The sequence below is a fragment of the Armigeres subalbatus genome, chromosome 2 (genome assembly GCF_024139115.2).
Source record: "Armigeres subalbatus isolate Guangzhou_Male chromosome 2, GZ_Asu_2, whole genome shotgun sequence".
In the NCBI taxonomy this organism is placed as follows: domain Eukaryota; kingdom Metazoa; phylum Arthropoda; class Insecta; order Diptera; family Culicidae; genus Armigeres; species Armigeres subalbatus.
Window position 1 is genome coordinate 273,190,995 of NC_085140.1, and position 23,352 is coordinate 273,214,346.

A 23,352-nucleotide genomic window follows, 5' to 3' on the forward strand; every position below is an offset into this window, starting at 1 on the left:
TGTGCTGCACATAAAAGTCTTCTCCATTCAGCTCGGTCCATGGCTGCATTTCGCCAACCACGCAGTCTGCGGAGGGTCCGCAAATCGTCCTCCACCTGATCGATCTAAGTGCCCGGCCCACCGCAGTCTTCCAATTTTCGCGGTGTGAACGATGGATGGTTCTCCCAACAGCTGATACAACTCGTGGTTCATTCGCCTTCTCCATGTACCGTCCGCCATCTGCACCCTACCATAGATGGTACGCAACACTTTTCTTTCGAAAACGCCCAGTGCGCGTTGGTCCTCTACGAGCATCGTCCAGGTCTCGTGTCCGTAGAGAACTACGGGTCTTATAAGCGTTTTGTAGATAGTCAGTTTGGTACGGCGGCGAACTCTATTCGATTGGAGCGTCTTGCGGAGTCCAAAGTACGTACGACTTCCAGCCACTATGCGTCTCCAAATTTCTCTGCTGGTATCGTTATCGGCGGTCACCAGTGAGCCCAAGTACACGAATTCTTCAACCACCTCGATTTCGTCACCACCAATACAAACTCGTGGTGGGTGGCTTACATTGATCTCTCTTGAGCCTCATCCTATCATGTACTTCGTCTTCGACGTGTTGATGACTAGTCCAATCCGTTTAGCTTCGCTTTTCAGTCTGATGTAGGCTTCCTCCATCCTCTCAAAGTTACGTGCCATGATATCAATGTCGTCGGCGAAACCAAATAACTGGACGGACTTCGTGAAAATCGTACCACTCGTGTCAATCACTGCCCTTCGTATTACTCCGTCCAAAGCGATGTTGAACAGCTGACACGAAAGACCATCACCTTGCCGTAACCCTCTACGCGTTTCGAAGGGACTCGAGTATGCCCCTGAAACTCGAACTATGCACATCACCCGATCCATCGTTGCCTTGATCAACCGTATCAGTTTATCCGGAAATCCGTTTTCATGCATTAGCTGCCATAGCTGGCCTCGATCGATTGTATCATATGCGGCATTGAAGTCGATAAATAGACGATGTGTGGGCACGTTGTATTCGCGGCATTTCTGCAATACCTGACGTATGGCGAACACCTGGTCTGTGGTAGAGCGTTCACCCATAAATCCCGCCTGGTACTACCCCACGAACTCTCTTGCAATTGGTGCTAGTAGGCGGCATAAAATTTGGGAGAGTACCTTGTAGGCGGCGTTCAGCAATGTGTTTCCGCGGTAGCTGCTACAATAATCCAGCTTATCGCCCTTTTTGTAGATGGGACACACGACACCTTCCATCCACTCCTGCGGCAGAACCTAATCCTCCCAAACCTTGGTAATCACCCAGTGCAGCGCTCTAGCCAGTGCCTCACCCCCGTGTTTAAACAACTCCCCTGGTAGTTGGTCAACTCCAGAGGCTTTGTTGTTTTTCAACCGGCCGATCTCCTCCTGGATTTCCTGGAGATTCGGAGCCGGAAGTCGCATGTCCTGCGCGCGTGCTCCTAGGTTTATTACCATAACTCCACCGTTGTCTGCCATATCGCCATGCAGGTGCTCTTCTTAGTGCTGCCGCCACCTTTGGATCACCTCACGCTCGTTTGTGAGAAGGTTCCTGTTTATGTCCTTACACATATCGGGCTGTGGCACGTGGCCCTTACGTGAACGGTTCAACTTCTCATAGAACTTTCGTACGTTATTAGCGCGGTACAGTTCCTCCGTCTCTTCACGGTCTCGATCTTCCTGCTGGCGCTTTTTCCTCCGAAAAATCTAGTTTTATCTGTTCCGCGACCGTTGGTATCGTACCTCGTTCGCCCTCGTGCGGTGTTGCAGCAATTTCGCCCATGCTGCATTCTTCACCTCAACCAACTGCTCACATTCGCCGTCATACCAGTCGTTTCTATGATCCGCAGCCACCGTGCCTAGTGCAGCGGTTGCGGTGCTTCCAATGGCGGATCGAATATCTCTCCAGCCATCTTCAAGAGATGCTGCACCTAGCTGCTCTTCCGTTGGGAGTGCCACTTCCAGCTGCTGCGCGTATCCTTACCCGAGCAGCACAAGTCAGACAAAAATGGTTGCAACAACTCCATTGTGACTAAATCTGGTCACATATGAGTTGCAGTAACCCGTGTGGAATATGTGTGCTGCTAGGGTAGGCCAGTCTACCGTCTTGTAGCCGCCCAATGTTTAGCCGCGGCGGACGACTCCGACGCGTGTTGTACACCGTCGAAAGTTTTGAGCGCAGACATACTGCAACGAGGTAGTGGTCGGATTCAATATTCGCACTGCGGTAAGTGCGTACGTTCGTTGTGTCGGAGAAGAATTTACTGTCGATTAGAACGTGGTCGATTTGGTTTTCCGTTACTTGATTAGGTGATTTCCATGTGGCCTTGTGGATATTTTTGCGGGGAAAGAAGGTGCTTCGGGCTACCATTCCGTGGGAGGCTGCGAAGTTTATGCATCGTTGGCCGTTGTCATTCGATACGGTGTGCAGACTATCCGGTCCGATGACCGGTCTATACATTTCCTATTTTCTTACCTGAGCGTTCATGTCACCGATGACGATTTTGACGTCCCGTAGCGGGCATCCATCGTATACAACAAACAACACCCAGAGAAAGAATCACGGCTACTGGAAAAATCAAGCTTGATTTTCACCGATACTAGACAACAACGGAGTACTCAGGATGAATAGTCGTGTAGCTGCGGCACCAATAATATCTACGGATCTACATACCCGGTTCTCCTTCCTAAGGAACATCGAACAACAATGCTGCTCGTTGAAAGCTACCATATCCGCTTTCTACATGGAAACAACGAAACAGTTTTCAACTAGCTAAGAAAACGTTTCCAGATCCCACATCTTCATGCGGTTGTAACGAGGGTAGCCAAGCAGTGTCAACATTATTGACAGTGCGTGGACTGATGACCCTACCGGCCACCAAGTTGGCACTCAACGGACAAAACACAAAGAACACCAAATGTAAGTGCTAACAATTTAAAAAAAATGGATTAAATAATGAATTAATCAACCTGAATTTCAGCTTTGTCGAGGTGCTTGCAAGAGGTGTTTGCTATTCGTCTGGAACGAAATTCCTCCAAATTTAGCTTTCGATTCGCGGCTACTATCACGTATAAATTCTTTTAAAAAAATGAATCGCGACGAAAACGATAAAACATTTCACAACAAACTGCTGTCAAAACGTTCCAGTTCCGATCACTAGGAGCGCTACAGTAGAATAAACATTGCGTCCCAATATTAAATGACTCAATCTTTACATCAGTTGGTAGATGTATCATAGAAATAATCATGACAAACTCGCACGAACCACGAACATTCGACTGTATTAAGCAAGAGTTAGTCTATGCTGACTATTTGCGAGACGATCGATGATCCACGTGGACAGTGAATATTTTGCCCTCCTCTAAACAGATAACACTGAATCGACAATTTGACGCCACAATACACGGTTCGAGGCCGCATCTCTCCAACCTCGAAAGAGCCCCACGCTCGCCAAGTCGTTTTGCACCTGGTCTGCCCACGTAGCTTGCTGTGCTCCACACCCTCTCGTACCTGCCAGATCTGAAGCGAACACCATCATCCGGCATTCCTGCAACATGCCCTGCCCATCGTACCCTTCCGGCTATAGCTGGGTTCACCGTAGAGCTGGGCGTGCTCGTGGTTCATTCTTCGCCGCCACCTACCGTCTTTTTGCACACTGCCAAAGATGGTCCTAAGCACCCGTCTCTCGAATACTCCGAGTGCTTGCAAGTCCTCCTCGAGCATTGTCCATGTTTCAAATCCGTAGAGGACAACCAGTCTTATTAGCGCCTTGTACATGACACATTTGGTGCGGTGGCGAATCTTTTTTGACCGCAGTTTCTTCCAGAGCCCGTAGTATGTCCAAACATATTGGTAAAATTTTCAGATCCAGTCGATTCTAAAATTAGTGGAACAAATTGACAGTTTGATTTTGTTCTACCAAAAGTAACATGGGACAGTCATGCGTAGAACGGCAGTATATTCAATTGTATGAGAGACTACAAAAGTTGATTTATAAAAGCTCTAATAGTTTGAAGAAAATCATCTTATTAAAAACACAGAGCATCTTCAACAAGCCGAACACCTAAGAAACATAAGAAAGCTACCTTTCTCTCTAGCTTCTCTTGGGCAAGACGTCAAAGCCAAAAGGTTATCACCGAGTCCCGAAAGCGGAGAAGCAAATAGAAGAAAAACTAAATTAAATGAAAAAGCCCACTTAATGTCATTTCCGTGCACGCAAATTGCTTTGCATTTCCATTTCGTTCCCATTCGTGGGTTGATGGTCTGCTCTTGGTACAACATCTCAGCAGCAGTGGAAAAGTGAAAGCATCCAGTTCAAGTGCTTGCTCGGAGAATTCACGCTCGCGTCAGTCTTTACGCAAGGTTCACACTTTCCATGGATGGAAGCTGGTTCGAAAATCCTTCACTCACTCAACGGACGCGGTATTATTCATACCCGCGATACGTTGAATGGGAAGGAAATATGAATACCCGTTCGTGATCTACATCCTCGACGCTCCGAACGCCCAACGCGACGGAAACAGACAAATGAATTCGATTCGCGACTCCCACCCGCCGAGATGATGAATCGTTCCGTTTATGTCGTGCTGGGGATGATTTTGTGTTAAGGCAAGGCCGTTTTGGTTCTGGTGTGGCCAAACCGTTTGGTGGTCTGACTCCTCGGCTCGGCTGGTGGTGATACTTTGCAAAATGGGGTACATCCTGTGAGTGCGTTACGGGACAGGACCAGACAGGGGGAGATGGAAATGAACGAGCACTCGACAAGACAATGTAATGTAATTGATAATTTGTCTGCCGGAATCAACGCGGGAAGGGGACTTCCATTCTGCAAGAAAGTCACTTCTAGTCTTGCTTCAGTTTTGTTGACAAGGATATGACGATGTAATGGGAGTGCTTTGAGATTTTATGCCTTGTCATAAAAAATAACGAACGAACTGGAAGCTGTAATTGATTTGATGAATGTCACCCAATAAGCATTTTTTCGACCGTTCCACGAGATTTCTTTTTCGGTATATATTTTGGAGACAGTGACATAGAAAGGAAGTCCTGTTAAGCTGCATTGAATGAAGCACAAGAAAGAGCATAGTTTCTAAGAATGGGAAATGTTTTTAACTTTTTATTTTAGAAATAACTCATATACCTTTGTTTTCGCGAGACAAGTGCTTGGCTGCAACATACGTAAAATGTGAAAAATACTATTCTAACATAAATTTTCTAATATAACAGTTCTATTTATGAGGCCTTGATTGTGAGGATCTAAAATCCCTTCAGATGGTTAAACGCTTAGTAGTTATGTTCTGCAATAAACAATCGAAAATCGGAAAAAAAAATCGGTGGCGCCTGTTCAGTGAACCTCGATCATGGACATCCTCTAGATAGGCTTCTTTATATAACATTCAATCCCAGACTGTTTATATATCCGTTTCCAGCTATCGCACTGTGATGCGTCATAACTTGCTTTTCCCGAATCTCCCCTCTTTACCAAAAGCCCATAATTCACTCCTAGCGCCATAAATCCTCGGATTCCAACCATCTGAGTCGCACCACATCGCCAACCGCGGCGTTATCATCGGCAAACATAATTAAGTTACTTTTTTTCGGTATTAATAATATTGTTTGCCAATATCCGCTTTCGAGAGTTCTATTTGTTTTCTCCGTTCGGTTCTATGCCGGAAACTTTTCCCTCGTCTGATGGGAAGATCAAATCTCGCTTGTTTGTTCTGGCGAATAGTTTTACGACGTCTGACGGGCGACATTCGGCCTCTTAATCCATAATCGCTCTACGGAAAGATGGTGGGGGGGAGGTGGCAAAAAGTCATTTGGTGATTTTCTCAAGCTGCGGGACAAATAGGACGTGCATTAATCCATAATGATTCGGACTTGCTTCACTTCAGAGCGATGATTGATTGCCGGCAATAGTGGATTAGACTTGTTGGAGAGGATTTGGATGTTGCAAAAGTTGCAATATATGCAACGAAAGCCAGAAACCTTATCAAAAATCTACTTTCTCATAATTTTTAACTTATTAAACTAAAATAAAGTCATCGTAAAAATATGTACTTATTGATATGTCAGTTGTCTATCGTAATTCGTATATGCATATTATGGAAGTCGTATTCATTTACTTAATCATAAAAAATATGAGGAAGGAATCGCTAATGCTAGTAAAGCAGAACTGATTACTGAACCTCGGAAAGCATACTGTAGAGGCGTAATACCGCATTAAAAACACTATGATTTAAGAGTGATTCTCAAATACTGACAGTTATAATTAGAAATTATAATTCGAAAGCTTTTGGTAAATGTAATGGACAGAAACATTCTAACAGTCTATTTATGTAACAAAATGTGGTGATTCTAAACACGATAATTACCAAACAGAATTGTTCTTGATTGAATTATTTGTGTAGCTATGTAATATACAGCATGCATTATTCTTAGGAAACGGCAAATGATTGCGAGTAACTTATTATAGAGACATAATGGAAACAACACTTACTGATACATTTTGACGTTCTAATGTGATTCTACTGATACTGACTACAGACTACAATCATGCGAAGTGCTTGTGCAATTGACACGCGTTTGGCACTATATCTACTGGTTGGTGTACGCACGTTCATCTGCAATGAAAATATGTTTGTTAGTTATGTTGGCATTACAGGCAAACTGAATTGATACAAAAATGAACTACGGAAATAGCAAACCAAGGATACATAAGTTACAATGATTAAAAGTTTGTTCGTAGTTATTGCATTCTGAACACCAAATATATGTGTAATATATGTATACATGTGATTGTCGGTATTCGATGCAAATGTTACATCGTTGCAAACAAATATTGAGCAACATCACGCATGCCACGAAAATTGGAAGACCGCGGTATATCGGACATGTAGCCAGAATGTCGTACCACAGCCCGTTTAAAATGGTTCTAGAAAGCAATCCGACACCACAAGAAGGCGTTTCGCGGATCCTCTGTAGACTGCTTGGTTGGTGACGTGCAACTATGAACTGAAGAGAAGCAGCTGGTAGAATGTCAGACCTAGGGCCATCCCCAGGCCATCTGCGAGTTGTGGTGCCTGCCTAGGATGTGGCGGGACTTGACAGTGGGCCCTATTAAACTTCTATAAAGAGCTGCATGTATCCGTAAGTTCCGGCAAAGCAACCGTGTGCCACTTAAAGCGCACAAGCCCAACTTCGATTAAAATTTAAATAAAAATATTCGATTAGAACCGATAAAACAAAAATAAATTTTGAATTTTGTTTTAATTTATGATCGTGTGTCGTGTTTCGTTTGCGTTCGTAAAATCTGTTCGTTCCTGTATCAATTTCAAGTTTATAGTATTTTGTTATAAAAGCTCAACTCATTATGGCACGCATGTGAGCTGCAAATAGGCGGCAAACAGGCGCCATGCCTCCGATCGCCATGCTAATCGGTTGGCGCAATTTTATTTGAATATGCTTTAGAATCAAATTGAATGATAGCTCAGATTTTAATAGTTGAATAGTAAAATGATTTCAAAAGATTCAAAATTTCTTGGCGCAAGTACGACTCAGACTCGCTCATTTCGTCTACGAATCGGCTGGAGAGCAGAAGTGCGCGAATAAAATACTTACGTTCAGTTCTTGAAAAGTTTAGATTTTGCTTGAGTAATTTTAGTTTAATTTGAAGGTAAAATTAGTGAGTGAGTTTTAAAAAAATAAGTGGTGTTAAATGTTCTGTGTTTTTCTTCCTAGCTTAGTGGACCGAGATCCAATCGATTGCGTTTTCTGCTCAGATAATTTTATTAAAGTGAATTAATACGAAAAAAGGTAATTAAATTTAATTAAGTTGAGCAATTTTTAAAATAATGTGATTTCGTGTTGGACACGCAGCGCCCTGCGCTTTTTTCGTACGGCTGGATTTTCTGTCGCTAATCGGCGGCATTCATTATCTCATCGAGATTCCGTTCGTGGTACTTCACCACGCACGGTGCCCCCAGACGCGAATATTATCGCACTTTCATGAACCTCCGTAGTTTTCTCATGAAAAGAAAGCTTGGAGCACCTGAAAAAGGACACGGGGTGTTTTAAAATCTTTCATCGGTGAAATTTTGAATACGCCCTGTTTTAAAATTGTATGGGTTTTCCCATATACATAAATGTTAGCTGCAAAACAGAAATATATAGTGCTTTCCTTTTCAATAGTAATTGAATCAAGTATTGTTAAAATGCCGGTAGCAATACGAAATCTTCCAAACAAATGAATGTTCTTTGACATTCGAGTAATGTGTCCAGCCCACGTAGGTCTGTCATACATTAATAATGGTCGAACTTTAAATCTGTTCGAACAACGGTGCTGAAAGTAATTTTTCGCTCTTAATTGCACAGTTTACTTTCCAGATTAGACAATCCAATGTTTTCATGGTAATAAACCCATATGTCAGGACATGTTATAATATTTGGTAAGTGATATTTGTTTATTTGTTTATCCAACTGACAATAAATGTCTAAATAAATATAACTTAAACTAATTGGTTGCGGACAGCGGTACGGAAAAAGTCTAGTAACCGATGACGAAACACGTCAACTGATAAGTTAAATTCAAACATGTCGAAGAATTCGTTGAAGTGACTGATAGATCGAATGAATTATTGGCAGTAACTGGTGTTCTACCCGCCGCTGCCAGCATCCGGGCGCTATCGTATATGCGCAAATAGCCAGCATGAGTTAACCGCAAAAAAATGTATGGCGAAAGACATCTAACGCGGGTTTTCTCAAAACTAGGAACTTTTCATAAACAAACTATTTGGCACCGGTTATGTAGGAAGGTGTCCGCTACTACGCCTACCAAATATGTTTTCGATAAGGAGGCTTCATTTTGAGAAATCCAAATTTAGATGCCTTTCGTCATACTGATTTCAAAAAGTTATCCCCTACTGTGCCGCTGTAAGCACGCTCAGAGTATAGTGCATAGTTGCTGATCTATGGTTCTAGATACAAAAATAGGCGTTGGCGAAGAGGTCATTCAGGTGCGTACAGATTTCACTGCGATAGTAGTGCTAGACAATCGATGCGGCCCGTGAGTAGCTTCCAGCAAACGTACCTTGAGCAGCGATCCGCCCTACCTCTAGTGGTTCGATGCTAATAAACGACAGCGTTCCCCATACGGTGGCAGGTTTGTCGGATCACGTCATACGTTCACACATGAAGATCGATCATGAAAAACGCTGCAACTTAGTTTGTGTTCTGTGTTTGGAAAGGAAATTTGTGACACTTATTCATACAATACCTATTATCGTGATCGATCTGCATTACTAATGGGAACATATCACTTACTTAATATTATAACATGTCCTGACATATGAGTTTATTACCATGAAAACATTGGATTGTCTAATCTGGAGAGTAAACTGTGCAATTAAGGCTCAAGACTCCATCACAATGTTTTGAAAATAATGACTGTATTGCTTGTTTGTAATAGTGAGGCAATTGGTACGAAAAATGCAGCAGCGATAGATAAATTTTGTTTACAACTGGGGTGGGTGGAAATGGGGTGTGAAAAATATGCCAGCTGATGCATAATGTTGCCAGACTTGACGAAATGTTTATTCTATATCATAACACATGTTCACGGTGTATTTTGGAATATACTATATACTTGGAATTTAACAGAAGCTTACACAACGTGTTTAAATATTTATTTCGGGTATATTTGTTCAATCCGACAAACAGCAATGATTTTTTTTCCAATAAACAAATCTGGCAACGGAGAAGAGATGATTATTTTCTTGTGTATGCACACCTTTGTTTGCGTGTTGGCTGGCGTATACGTTGTATTGTTCGGATTGAACGAAGTTCCATCGCGTAGGTTTTGAACTCACCATTTCACTTATTGCGCTAATGAATTTGAGTCTTTCGCATTTTATTGTATTCACAATACGGTCGTCAAATTTGTCTCTCACTTCGATTTTTGGGAAGCAGTTTTCGACAGTTTTTGGACGCGAAGTTAATTAATTGGAAGTCAATATTGAAGAAAAATGTGAAACTCAGTTAGTGAATATGTTTTAGGAGTGATTAAATCAAGGAAACAGTGGGAAAAGATCAAGTGAAAAATCAAGTGCGTGTGTATGTGTTTGCTCCGAACGTTCGGAGTTAGTATGCATTCGATAAAAATACGAATGCCGGCCCAGGAAAAAAGGCAGTTTTCAGCGTTTTTCCAGCAATTCCTCAGTAATTGTTAATTTAGATAAGTGAAAAATTAATATGAAAATGTAATGAATATGGAATGATGGAGGTAAGTCGGCAAATAGCCCCAAAATATTGAATTTAGTTCAAAACTTTGTTAGTATTAGTGCGGATTCGAATAAAATCATCGTCATTATCGAATTGATTACGGTTTATAGAGCCTTAAGAGCAAAAACTTATGCTTTCAGCAATGTTCTTCCATCAGATTTAACGTTCGATCATTATTAATGTATAACAGACCTACGTGGGCTGGACTCATTACCCGATTGTCGAAGACTATTTATCTATTTGGAAGATTTCGTATTGCTACCGGCATTTAACCAATACTTGATTCAATTACTATTGAAAAGGAAAGCACTATATATTTCTGTTTTGCAGCTAACATGTATGTATATGGGAAAAACCATACAATTTTAAAATAGGGCTTATTCAAAATTTCACCAATGAAAGATTTTAAAACACCCCGTATCCTTTTCCTGGTGCTCTAAGCTTTCTTTTCATGAGAATACCACGGAGTTTCATGAAAGTGCGATAATATTCGCGTCTGGGGGCACCGTGTCACGCTTTCGTTCGTTGACCGTCCGAGGACTGTCCGAGCCGTGTGCCCAGCGAATTCCCGCCTCAAGCAGGTAGCCAAACGGAGGTGAGTGAGGTCGCTAGTTCATCGTAGCGATTTTTCCACGTCGGTCGCTAATTTCCGACGGAAAGGTCCTTTACGTTACATTTTCGGACCAGTGTTTTAGAGAGTGTAGGTTCGTTAATGTTTAGCGTGTCGTCAATTGCACGCCACGAACCTCGATCCTAATCAAAGGATAGAGGACACACCACTCCCCGCTCGGTGAACCGGAAAGGTACGCAAAGCCGGGTCGCCGGGCTTGGGTACGTGTGCCTCTATTTGGCGGAGCAGATCGTCCCGGGTAAATCCAGGTCAAGTGCCACCACACTCTCTCCGATCGAAATCGAATGCTTCCGTTCCAGCCGCCACTCACTCCGCACCTTTAGATCGGCCATATCGCGCACACGGGTCATCTTCATCGCTGCGCGCCAATTCGCAGTACGGACACGCCGGTGACCGCCATCGTGTTACCGCCATCTTCGTAGCTATCGTCGCCATCGTCAAGACATCGAAGCCTCATCGTTCCTGCCAGCATCGAGTCAACAAAAATCCTGCGCAGGTACGTGAAGAGCTTTTTGTTACATGGCCATGTTTTGCTCTTTCCCATTCCGTACGATTTAATCGCGTCCAGTACGAATGAATGCTCTAAAATATAGAATGTTTTAAATGAATTTTGTTGAGTTGATTAAATTCCGGTTACGTTTAACGCCAGTTGGCAATAAAACATACTCATTAAACTCAATTACGTTTCGTTCCGTTTTATTACTCGAATAAGCGAACATTCCTTCTGAGTTCCCTATGTTTCGTACGGATAACGAGTTGGAGTAAGTGCATGCGTTACGAAATTGATTATCATTCCGCGAACCGTTCGAGAAGTTTCCCTGAGCGAAAAGGTCTCCAAAGTCGGGCAAACCAAACATGACCGGTGGTCTCTCTTAGAGAGTGGCGCTTAAGCCACCGTTTTAGCTAAACTCGAGAACATTCCCCGAACGGTTACAACAGGAGGTTTGTACAGGCCCAATAAGTCGCCTTTAAAAACAACCGTTACGAACGACATAGAAGAAAATACGACTCGATATAATTGGCAACGCCCTAGGCGACGAATAAAGGATCACGATTAGAAGCTTGGATCATGTAACTGCTAGTCGCTAGGTTTCGCAGGTTGCGACAGGATGATTTACGATGAACTACATCCCCGCAACTTCGACGTCGTAGCGCTGCAGGAAATCTGCTGGACATAACAGAAAGTGTGGAAAAGTAGGCATCAAGCGCCTACCTTCTACCAAAGCTGTGGCACCACCAACGAGCTGGGAACCGGCTTCATAGTACTGTGAAAGATGCGCCAACACGTGATTGGGTGGCAACCAATCAACGCAATGATGTGCAAGCTGAGGATAAAAGGCCGATTCTTCAAAGATCAGTGTTGGGAAAAACTCAAACTTTCAAAACTCATGAACGATTCAAATCAATCGTGAGTTGAAACGCACCCAACTCAGCACCCTAAAAATCATGACTGAGTTGAATCATTCATTTGATTCATCGTAGGTTTTCTTTTGTTCTCCTTTGTAAATTGTAAACAGTAAATCAACGCTCAACACATAGAATAATGTGTGTGTTAACAACAAATTGCCCCCGAATTGGGTTTAAACACTTCCCTAGTTTAGGTTTTATGCTGCTTTTATAACACTCTTGAAGAGTAAATAATAGACTTCAAGAGCGTTATAAAACTCAAAATGTGACTTGGGTTGGAACGAAATTAATGTTTGGAAAATGAGAGAAATGATCCGTTTTAGCATGAAAAACTCAGACGTGACGCATCCCTTTAAACTCGCAAACGAGTTAGTCCGCGCGGTAGCGCTCAATGATTGAGATTTATGAATGATTTTACCAAGACTGCCAACGATGCATAAACTTTACAGCCTCCCGCGGAATGGTAGTCCGAAACACTATCTACCCCCGCAAGAATATCCACAAGGCCACATGGAAATCACTTAATCAAGTAACGGAAAACCAAATCGACCACGTTCTAATCAACGGTAAATTTTTCTCTGACATCACGAACGTACGCACTTTCACAGTTCGAATATTGAATCCGATCACTACCTCGTTGCAGTATGTCTGCAGCTGCGCTCAAAACTCTTTGCGGTGTACAGCACGCGTCGGAGTCGTCCGCCGCGGCTTTACATTGGACGGCTACAAGACGGTAGACTAGCCCAAGACTACGCGCAGCAGCTGGAAGTGGCACTCCCAACAGAAGAGCAGCTGGGCACAGCGTCTCTTGAAGATTGTTGGAGCGATATTCGATCCGCCATTGGTAGCACCGCTACCGCTGCACTTGGCATGTTACCCCCGGATCAGAGAAGCTAGTGGAAGAGAAGAATGCAGCATGGGCGAGATTGCTGCAACACCGCAAAAGGGCGAACGAGACACAATATAACGGGCGCGGAACAGACAAAATCAATTTTCCGGAAGAAAAAGCGCCAGCAGGAAGATCGAGACCGTGAAGAAACGGAGCAACTGTACCGCGCTAATAACACACGAAAGTTCTATGAGAAGTTGAACCGTTCACGTAAGGGCCACGTGCCACAGCCTGATATGTGTAACGATATAAACGGGAACCTTCTTACGAACGAGCGTGAGGTGATCCAAGGGTGGTGGCAGCACTACGGAGAACACCTGAATGGCGATGTGGCAGACGAAGATGGCGGTATGGTGATGGACCTGGGAGTACACGCGCAGGACATAATTTTATCGGCTCCGAATCTCCAGGAAATCCAGGAGGAGATTGGCCGGCTGAAGAACAACAAAGCCACTGGGGTTGACCAACTACCAGGAGAGCTATTTAAACACGGTGGTAGGCACTGGCTAGAGCACTGCACTGGGTCATTACCAAGATTTGGGAGGAGGAAGTTTTGCCGCAGGAGTGGATGGAAGTTGTCGTTGGATTGTAGCAACTACTGCGCTATCACTACGAAATCGTACGTACTTTGGACTCCGCAAGACGCTCCGATCGAATAGAGTCCGCCGCCGTACCAAACTGACAACCTACAAAACGCTCATTAGACCGATAGTCCAACCAATGATAGTGGACCAACGCGCACTGGAGGTTTTCGAAAGGAAAGTGCTGCGTACCATCTATGCTTATGGTGAGGTGCAGATGACGGACGATACGTGGAGGAAGCGAATGAACCACGAGTTGCATCAGCTGTTGGGAGAACCATCCATCGTTCACACCGCGAAAATCGGAAGACTGCGAGGCACAGCAGGCAAGTTGGATATATCAGGTGGAGGACGATTTACGGACCCTCCGCAGACTGCGTGGTTGGCGACGTGCTGCAATGAACCGAGCTGAATGGAGAACACTTTTGTGTAATGCATAGGCCACCCCGGCCTTAGTCTGGTAATAGAAAAAAAGAATGTCAGACTGCGGAGCTGCATAGACCTAAAGAACGGCGAAAAGCAGTGCTTACGTCGAAAAGGATTGCTGACTTTCGCCAGGAGAAAGGCGTAAAGGGTAGACGTCGTGAATCCCAAAACGAAAAGAGTATTGTGACCAGACGTGACGCAATCCAGATATAGGCGTCCCGCGTTTCGCAGGAAGCTTGCTGGTCACATTAGAAAAGAGGGAAAAAGAAAGCCGCAAAAGTTGCGGCCGAGGGAGTGGGGGCCCGTGGAGCAAAGAATGCACCCTTCATCCGCGACAGAAAGGACAGAGACAAGGCGATTATCGTCAAGACTGACGGTACGAGCAACACCGATGTACTTAAGGCAATGAGGGGCGATGAAAAGAAAGCTCTCTGTACTGGCTAAAGATCTTCACTGCATCGACCTCATTGGAATCGATTGCAGGGCAGTAGTGGAGGCCAATGGCGACGTCAGAGTTCTGGTAAAGGTGGAGCACCAGCATTTTTGGCGTAAATGGTTCATTTATAATTTGGCGTTAGTAGTGAGAATTATAATTGGAGGCATCAAGCGATAAATTAATTTGAAAAATATCAGGCAGTTTAAATGTAACGAATACATTGTAACATGGTCACTTTTGTATATATTATTTTTAGATTTAAATGTATATTATTTGCTATTATTATAAATATATAAAATTGTTATCATATTTTGGATGCTTCAATGTTAATTTATTCTTCGTGTTAAATTTGTTTATCATTATTATAATGCTCGTTCAATGTTAATTACACTTAATTCCCATAGTTCACTTAAAATATATTGCGATAATAAATGTCACCATTCCGAATAAAATGCACCTCTACTTAAATCTGCATAATTGGCATACAAGAATGTCGCCTTAGAAAATTATAACAGTCCGATCTAGCTCGAAAAGTCCAAAGTTCAATCTCGAACCATTCTCTCTTTTTAACTGGTCCGCACGCATGTGCGGTGCTAATGAGGGGAATTATCCAGACGGCATACGTGTGAAAGAGATGTAGCTTCAGGTGACACGAAGGAAAGGTTGATGAGAGCTGATTGTTCGAAAAGGTCGTTGAATCACTTCGGGGATTTGACGCACTTCCGGCCACGAAGACCGTGGTAGTCGCATTTAATCTGAGGACTTTTTGGACTTCTACTCGTTCACTTTGACTTGAACCGTGGAAGAGGCGAGAGTGCGAGTAGTTAGTACTTATACATACTTATAGCATCCTTCCGGATTCCCAAGAATCCTTCCGGATTCCCAAGAATCCTTCCGGGTTCCTAAGAATCCTAGCAAGGAAAAGTAAAAAAATAGAAAGCTCAATTAAATTATTACGAAATCAGATAATGTATCCAATTCAAACACAAAAGCAAAAAATGTATGTTCAAATTGTTTCATTTCTCATTTCTGTAATTATGTTATCTGTAAAACATGATTAAAATAATAAACGGGGAGTATTATTAATAAGGGAGCGGGTTTTAACAATGGGACAATTACGCTAAACATGTTGAATCAGCTAAGAGGCTACTCATTGTTTCTGGAATCCAACTTTTTATGTTTAGAGTTCGAATTCCCAGTCACTTGGATTCAGAAATAAAATTTAAAACTAAAATCCACCCGAATTCACAGGCATTCGCATATGAATTAATTTGATTTCACCCGGATTGTAGGATTTTACTACTAAAATACTAATTGGAGATTTCAGATCTCATACTAAGGGAAATTTGTATTTGTGATCAAATAACTACAAATACTCAATTGCTTACAGCGCTGTCGTTTGTAAACCGACCCTCAGTTTCGAAAAGAATACAATCATAAAACTAAAAATTAATCTACGTGTATGAATAGTCGCATAAATGTAAAAGCGTAACATACGGAATATCGAATATATTATAGGGGCCCTCCTTAGCCGTGCGGTAAGACGCGTGGCTACAAAGCAAGACCATGCTGAGGGTGGCTGGGTTCGATTCCCGGTGCCGGTCTAGGCAATTTTCGGATTGGAAATTGTCTCGACTTCCCTGGGCATAAAAGTATCATCGTGTTAGCCTCATGATGTACAAATGCTAAAATGGTAACCTGGCTTAGAAACCCCGCAGTTAATAACTGTGGAAGTGCTTAATGAACACTAAGCTGCGAGGCGGCTCTGTCCCAGTGTGGGGATGTAATGCCAATAAGAAGAAGAAGAAGAAGAAGAAGACGGAATATCGACACATCCGCATAAACAGATCGCACCACATCCTCACCGCAGAGTGACTACTACTGGATAATTTCCAATCTACCAGCATGATGTACTTCATCGCTACCTACCAGAGCCAACGAAACCAAACACGAAGCAGTCGTTGCTTCCATGTGTTGGATTTTATTTTCTAGGTAATTTAAAATTTGGGCGAAAACAAATAAGATGATAGCAAGTTCCTGACAAAATAAAAATCTATTGTAAAATTAAATAGGACATGCATTCGGCAGAATAAACTCGCTATCACATAACGTTGATTGTTATCGAATACAACGCTAACATTCGATAACACAAGTGTAAGGTTTTCTAAATCATGTTCGCCCTTATTTAAAAATAGCCAGTTATCCTACCAGCTGATCGTTTTTTTAGCCTCCTTTTGCACAGCATTGATGGTATGCATCATTTGTTTACAAACGATCCCACCATGTGCGGAGAGCGAGCGCCCGAACAGGGAGGGTTGCCAATCCACGTTTTAAAGAAATCATCGCGATGAAAATTGGTTTTCGATGATTTTTGTTAACAATTTTAAATTGAAGATTGTGAGTAAACTACAAATCACACAATGTTCCACCAAAGGACATTTTGGTGACGAATAAGCTTAAGAATGTTTTGTAGAAGAAAGTTTCTCATAATATCCCATGGTTTGATAAAAAAAACACTAAATTATGCGAAAAAAGCATGTTTTTCTTTACACCTTTTGGGAAGTTTGCATAATTATCGTATCTAATATCACTTTTATCGACATAAGGTCAAAGAAGCTTAAAAAGCTAAGACTCTAAGCTTCAGTTTCATGTGCTAATGCAGATTCTACGATTGATAGTTAATGAGATAGAGATGATCCAAGTTGGACAAAAATAAAAACATAGAATTTTGATTAACTCACTTAGCAGTGTTTTCCGACCCCATGTTCCATGGGCACTTTTTCATGTTTTGGGGTACTCTACCTGCCCCCAAAATATGCACACTCAGGAAACAAACACCCTGTATACCCATTATGAAGAGAGCATGTACCATATTTGAAACCGGAAAATTGATCTTTAGTTCCACGTTTAGATCGAAAGGCCAAGGAATTTCTTGGATGACCAAGAACATATGCTGTGAACACCTTCTGTTCTTTGTACTACAGAAAGCATGTACCATATTTGAAACCGGAAAACTAATCTTTAGCTACGCGTGTGAATCGAAAGGCCTTACTCCAGAGATTTCTTGGATGACCATGAACATATGCTGTGAACGCATTCTGTTCTTTGTACTACAGAGAGCACGTACCATTTTTAAAATCGGAAAATTGATCATCTACGTATCCTTTCTCTGTACCACAAGGAGTATGTACCATACTTAAAACAGGACTGCAAATCTTTGTTCCTGAGCTCAAGCCATTTCTTGGATAACTGGATGACTTATCTGTGACTTCATGCAGAATAACTATCATTTCGGTCAATTTTGAAAGTCAAATTTGAAAGTTTATTTCGGTCCCAGTTAACAAACATTTCCTAGTGCAATCCCATTTCGACCGCATAAAAATGGTTTTGATTGTGCAGCCTACACGGTTAGATGACTTTACCCATTAATGGGTACTGTGTTATTGTTGATATTATTCCCACCGTGAAAAATTCACCCATTTTCTTCAAAAAGCGCCACTACTCATTAAAATGGGTAGTGGCACTTTTTCAAGAAAATGGGTGTATAGTAACATATATGTATATATAGTATATGTAACAGTCAGCGCCGTAGCGTGTGGTTGGCCGGGTTGGCCCCCGCCAAGGGCGCCTGGCCTTAGGGGGGCGCCAAAATCCAGAATTCCGCAATAGGAAATGATTAAAAATTATTCAAAAATTCACTGGTTCAAAGTGATACAAATTTATCCTTTTATTACGATTCTGTAGGGGACTACATAATATAATCAATCATTTGACGTATTTCCGGAAGGCTCTGTTCCGTCAATAACTGATACAAGTTGTTTCCGAATGGTATAACATTGTGTATGGTGTTGGAATGCAGGGAAATAATTTGTCAAGTTAGTGTCTAATCGTAATTTTAAAACAGACAAAGTGGGTCGCAAATTAATACGGTTATCAAAATTATGTGCTCCAGAGTCTTCGATGAAGAAAGGAATAAAGTGATCAGTCGAGGTACGAGATACTAAGAACCTACAGCCAATCGCATCTTTGAAGTTTATTCCATTCCTCGTGAAACTCGGAATTCGATGATAAGTGGTAAATCAGCCCAAATAGTCAGTGCGATAGTTTGACGTTCGGGAAGTGGGAATCCAGCTACGTGCGTGTGTGGTGATTGCGCCTTTTCGACGCCTCTCACCAACTGTAGGTGTTATTAACACGAGAACGCCATCTTGCAAATCGGCGTCCTGTTGCTGGTAGTTTTCCGCGTGCCTAAGTGCACCTCCGGAGCGAGGAATTACGCATGGCTGGCCAACGTTTGGTTATTGGTTTCTGGGGTTGATTACTGTTGGCCCTAGTTCTGCGAGACGACTTCCGATGACCAAAGCTATCAGGTCGGCAGACGACTTCCAGTGAGCGGTGCGTAGTGAAGAAGCCGATCGTCCCCGACCTTGGCAAGACATGCCAAGTGAGAATCACCGAGGTTGCTAACATTCTGCCCAGAGGTGCCGGGACTCATATTTCTGAAGGTACCTTCTCGCCCGGACCGACGGGCGGTACCACGCCATGAACGCCATTTTGTCATACGGAGTCCTGATAACGACAGCTATTGTTCGTCCCAGATTTCCCCTGGAACGTGCCAACTAACATCGTGTTATCGGCTTCCGTCAACGGATGAAAATTTCGGAATTTACCTCGGCCATAAGATCGTCGAGAAGCAACACCTCGTGGACGCCGCCGGGTCATTCGACGACCATCTGACCAACGACCATCAAGCTACACGTCGCGCCAGTACCTAACGCCATCTGCGATAGTGCCACTGCTAACTGACCAAGCCATTGCCACTATATCTCATTGCCGCCAATACCGCTGAATAAGCCAAAAAGGTAAAGTGTTAAGAATAAAGTCATTGGGACCTGGGAGAAAGGAGGCATTTTGTGCCCACCCCGGAAGCTGCCGTTGGTCAGACCAGCAACTTGGGGTCTAGGCTGATCCCTTACTGGGAACTCCCGGGGTCATAATATCAGAACGTTGGCATGCTCCCCTAATTTGGGAATGTCTTTTTCATTATTTACTTGATGGACAAGAAAGTGGAAGGAACAGGAAAGCAAATGGAAAGGAACATGAAACAAGCTTCTGGAGAAGAAGCCCCAGATAAAGACTTCAATAAGCCAAAGGCGAAGCGTAAATCAAATACATATAGTTTTTGTTCGCGACTTAAAAATTCAAAACGTTATCTGATAATAGATGTACGGAAGTACTTTGTGTGAATTTGAGATAAATTCGCTCATGTTATGCCGACAATTACGCGATCGCATTTGATCCAGTGTAATCTTTATAAACTGGTAATGCTTTTAGCGGGAAAGAGTATTCGAAATTATGGTATGCTGAATATGAGAATATGTATCGAGGGATTTCAGTAACGATGGCTAAATCAGATTAGTGAGAGGGGGGGAGATCAGTAACCGACTTTCTTTAAAGTAGAAATTTATTGGTTCATCCAAAACAAACAGTGCCAACAAACTACCGTCAGACCCACTCCAAAAACTCATATAGGGAGTGAGTGCTAGTAGTGGACCTCGTGCGTATAATAAAATGGGGGACCATAATACAAGCAAATAATATAAGCAAACTCGACGTTGCGTATTATGGACCCGGGGTGGCCATAATACGCATGCTAGCTACGTAATTTTAAAATGCTTTCTTTATTGGTAAAAATGAATGTTTTGGCTAATTTTATGTACGAAACACTATGCTGGTACCTGTTGCTTGTCATCTGGTGCAGCAGAACTACAATTTGTTAAGAGACTCGCTCTAGCGGAGCGACTGAAGTAAATTTTAGTCGTTAAGGGGTCCATTACTAGCACTCACTCCCTACCTTGATCTGAATAGGGCCCGTTGGTTATTCTGGCCATCAATCAACCCACTCTGGAATTGTTTTGTTGTTGATACGACTTGGACTAATCGCTATTCTCACAATCAACCAATTCACTCCAAAGTTGAAGTTCATTGAATGATCAGTAGTTTTTGCAAACCAAGCCACTCCGAAATTGAATTTTTCGTCATCGAAAGGGCTAATGGTCATCCACTTCATAAAAGGATTCTTCTTTATGTGACTTTGTTTGATAGCAATCAAAATCGAATAGCAAGCGAAAATTGAGAGCTATTTTATTTTCCTAATTAAATCCTTTTTATTTTGTCGTGAATCCACACACTACTGGATCTTTTTTTTTACTTGCATTAGTTTATTAAGTCTTTCAGAAAATCGTTAAACATCAGCGGATTTCTAGAAATGTTCTGGTCTTTTAATAACCCTTACTTTCTACCTATTCGAACATATGCAGGTTATAAAGGTTTTAGGAATTCATAAAGCAAAAATTCATTACACCCTCCTCGCAAAAAAAATTAAATCTCCCTGCTCATAGCAGGTTTTTTTTTTGAACATCTGAATAAGGGGCGCCTAATAAGGTTTCGCCAAGGGCGCTGGGAGTCCACGCTACGGCTCTGGTAACAGTGTATCAGTTGAATGCCTCAGTCTGTCAAACAACTAACACACATGCTTAACATGTACGTGGGTAGTGCTGCCAACAAATTTCTATTATGAAATTATTTCTCCTGTTTCAAACTTTTGGAATAGTAGAAAATTTTAGTGTGAATGAAGAGTGTGTATGATAAATATTTATTTGGAAGACTATACTTTTATTACGTTAGCGGAAAATAATAGAAAAACCTACTTTTATTGAGTACATGATGTATTATCAGATGTGTAACATAAGATTATTTCAGTTCAAACCACCAGTTTGGCAACGCGTTTTTCGACTATAAACAAAGCGACGAAGAAAATAAATTTCAAACGCTCTAAAGTTTGAAAAAAACAGATCATTTGAACGCCTTCCGGTAGTTATTTTTCAATTATTTTTCACTTGAGCAATGAACATTGCTTTTATTTAGTGCGCAGTGAGAAATTTTTGTGAAAAAGTGCGGTGAAAAGCAGTGAATTACGTTGATTTTGGTGACGGTGTTGCGCGTCTTCTACAGCAGTGAACGAACTGGATTTTCCTTCGTCGCACGGATAACGTAGGAAATTGTGCAAAAAGTATCAGTCGCAAAGTTAAATTTAACTGTATTTCAAGTAAGTAACACAGGAATGTAATTTAAATGAATGCAGATCGTAGTGTACACTTTTTTCTATCTCGCCAGATGATTAGTTCATTGTTTCAGTTTACGATTCACGAGTATTTAGTGATTTATAATTTGATATGACGGATACTAGCGCCATGGACGAATTAGCGCATAACCCTACCTATAAATCTGTTCGAGGTGCTGGGAAAATCTTGGTAGATTCCTGAATTATTTCCGCTTTTGGCTATGTGCAGTAAAACGGTACGTGGGGTGAATGACATTTTCAAAATTTCCAAAACCCACTCTAATAGCAATACCACTTTGAACGGAAGTTTCTTTCAACATAAAATGTAATAAAACCATCATATGAACCATGTAAAAAAAAAGCCCAACAGTAGGAGGAAAGAAAAACAGCAATCAAATGAATTGGCAGGATTGATTTCCCTTCGACCTTTTCTTGATCCCCTCTCTCGGCGGGGGTGGGAACACTTATCAAAACCTTCACCATCCGAATGTTACAGATTTTCTTCTTTTTCTCGTAAAACATGCCAAGCCTGCCTGTCAGCGACTGGAGATTTGGCTACATCTCGTTCAACCTAATCCTTCCCTTCCCCCGTTCACTCGGCCGAGCCCTGCCTTCAAGGGCACTCGTACAAACATGTTGCACCTCTTCCGCAATCCTCACCGAATAAACACAATATCCGTCTAATGCCGGGGGATTTAAAAAAGACCGAAGGGACTCGCTCCGCCGTTTGCCTTCGTTTCCCCTAAGCGGAAAGCCTTCACAGTAAGTTGTTCTCGGTTCGGTTTATGGATTGCGATTTTATTTCGATGATGATGCTCCCTTACGCCATTCATAGATTCATTCTACAAAGCACTAGTCGTTGTTCGCTGATGACATCATTTAAAGTCATTTTTTAAAGTAACTTCGCATTCACGCAACAAACAACACGGAAAGGGTTGGTTACTCGCGCTGCTTTGGTAGCATGTGATTTATGGCTTCCAGTATAAAAAGCCGTCGGCGGCATCATTGAATGGAAATTGGAACAAATCCTTCTTGGTGCGTTGAAATTCAATTCGCATTCGACGAAGCCCACGTCGCACAGTGGGACCAATTCCAAAAAAGACGGTCAAAAATGTTAGAAGTGAATAAAATTTCTAGCAGGCCACATATTATGATATTTCGTTGAATGGATGGTTCATCTTCTCGGAATCACCGACCCGTAAGCTAGAGATCCTCTACCGAAACGAGAGGTGGGGCACCAGTCGTCGCAAGCACGCTAACGTTCTCAAAGACAACGTGCTTGCACCAAGTGGTGCCTCATCAAATATCAATGGCTGGCGCCGCCAGTGTAGAGTTCTATTTCTATGAGCACTTTCACAGGTGTTAACTGCTACCTTTAATTACCAATTTCTGCAGCCTCACCGCAGTGCTAACGGAAAAATGTATTCCATTATTAGAAAATGTAAACATATGGAATGAATTTTGTTTCGTTCCTACACAAAGTAAAGCTGTAGAGGCGCAAATCGTTTCTTGATATTGCGGTTCATGTGAAAAACTCATGATCAGTACATTCAAAGTTAATT

At 42.3% G+C, this 23,352-nt stretch overlaps 1 protein-coding gene across 1 annotated transcript in view; it reads right to left on the reverse strand.

Moving 5' to 3' along the window:
* The window catches only part of LOC134212255 (vesicular glutamate transporter 1-like), a 68,561-nt gene extending 61,975 nt beyond the window's left edge, over positions 1 to 6,586 (reverse strand). The window contains 1 exon segment of the mRNA XM_062689944.1: positions 6,519 to 6,586. Coding sequence (XP_062545928.1) covers positions 6,519 to 6,526 — 8 coding nt within the window. The 5' untranslated portion in view covers positions 6,527 to 6,586.
* Positions 6,587 to 23,352: the final 16,766 nt, after the last annotated feature.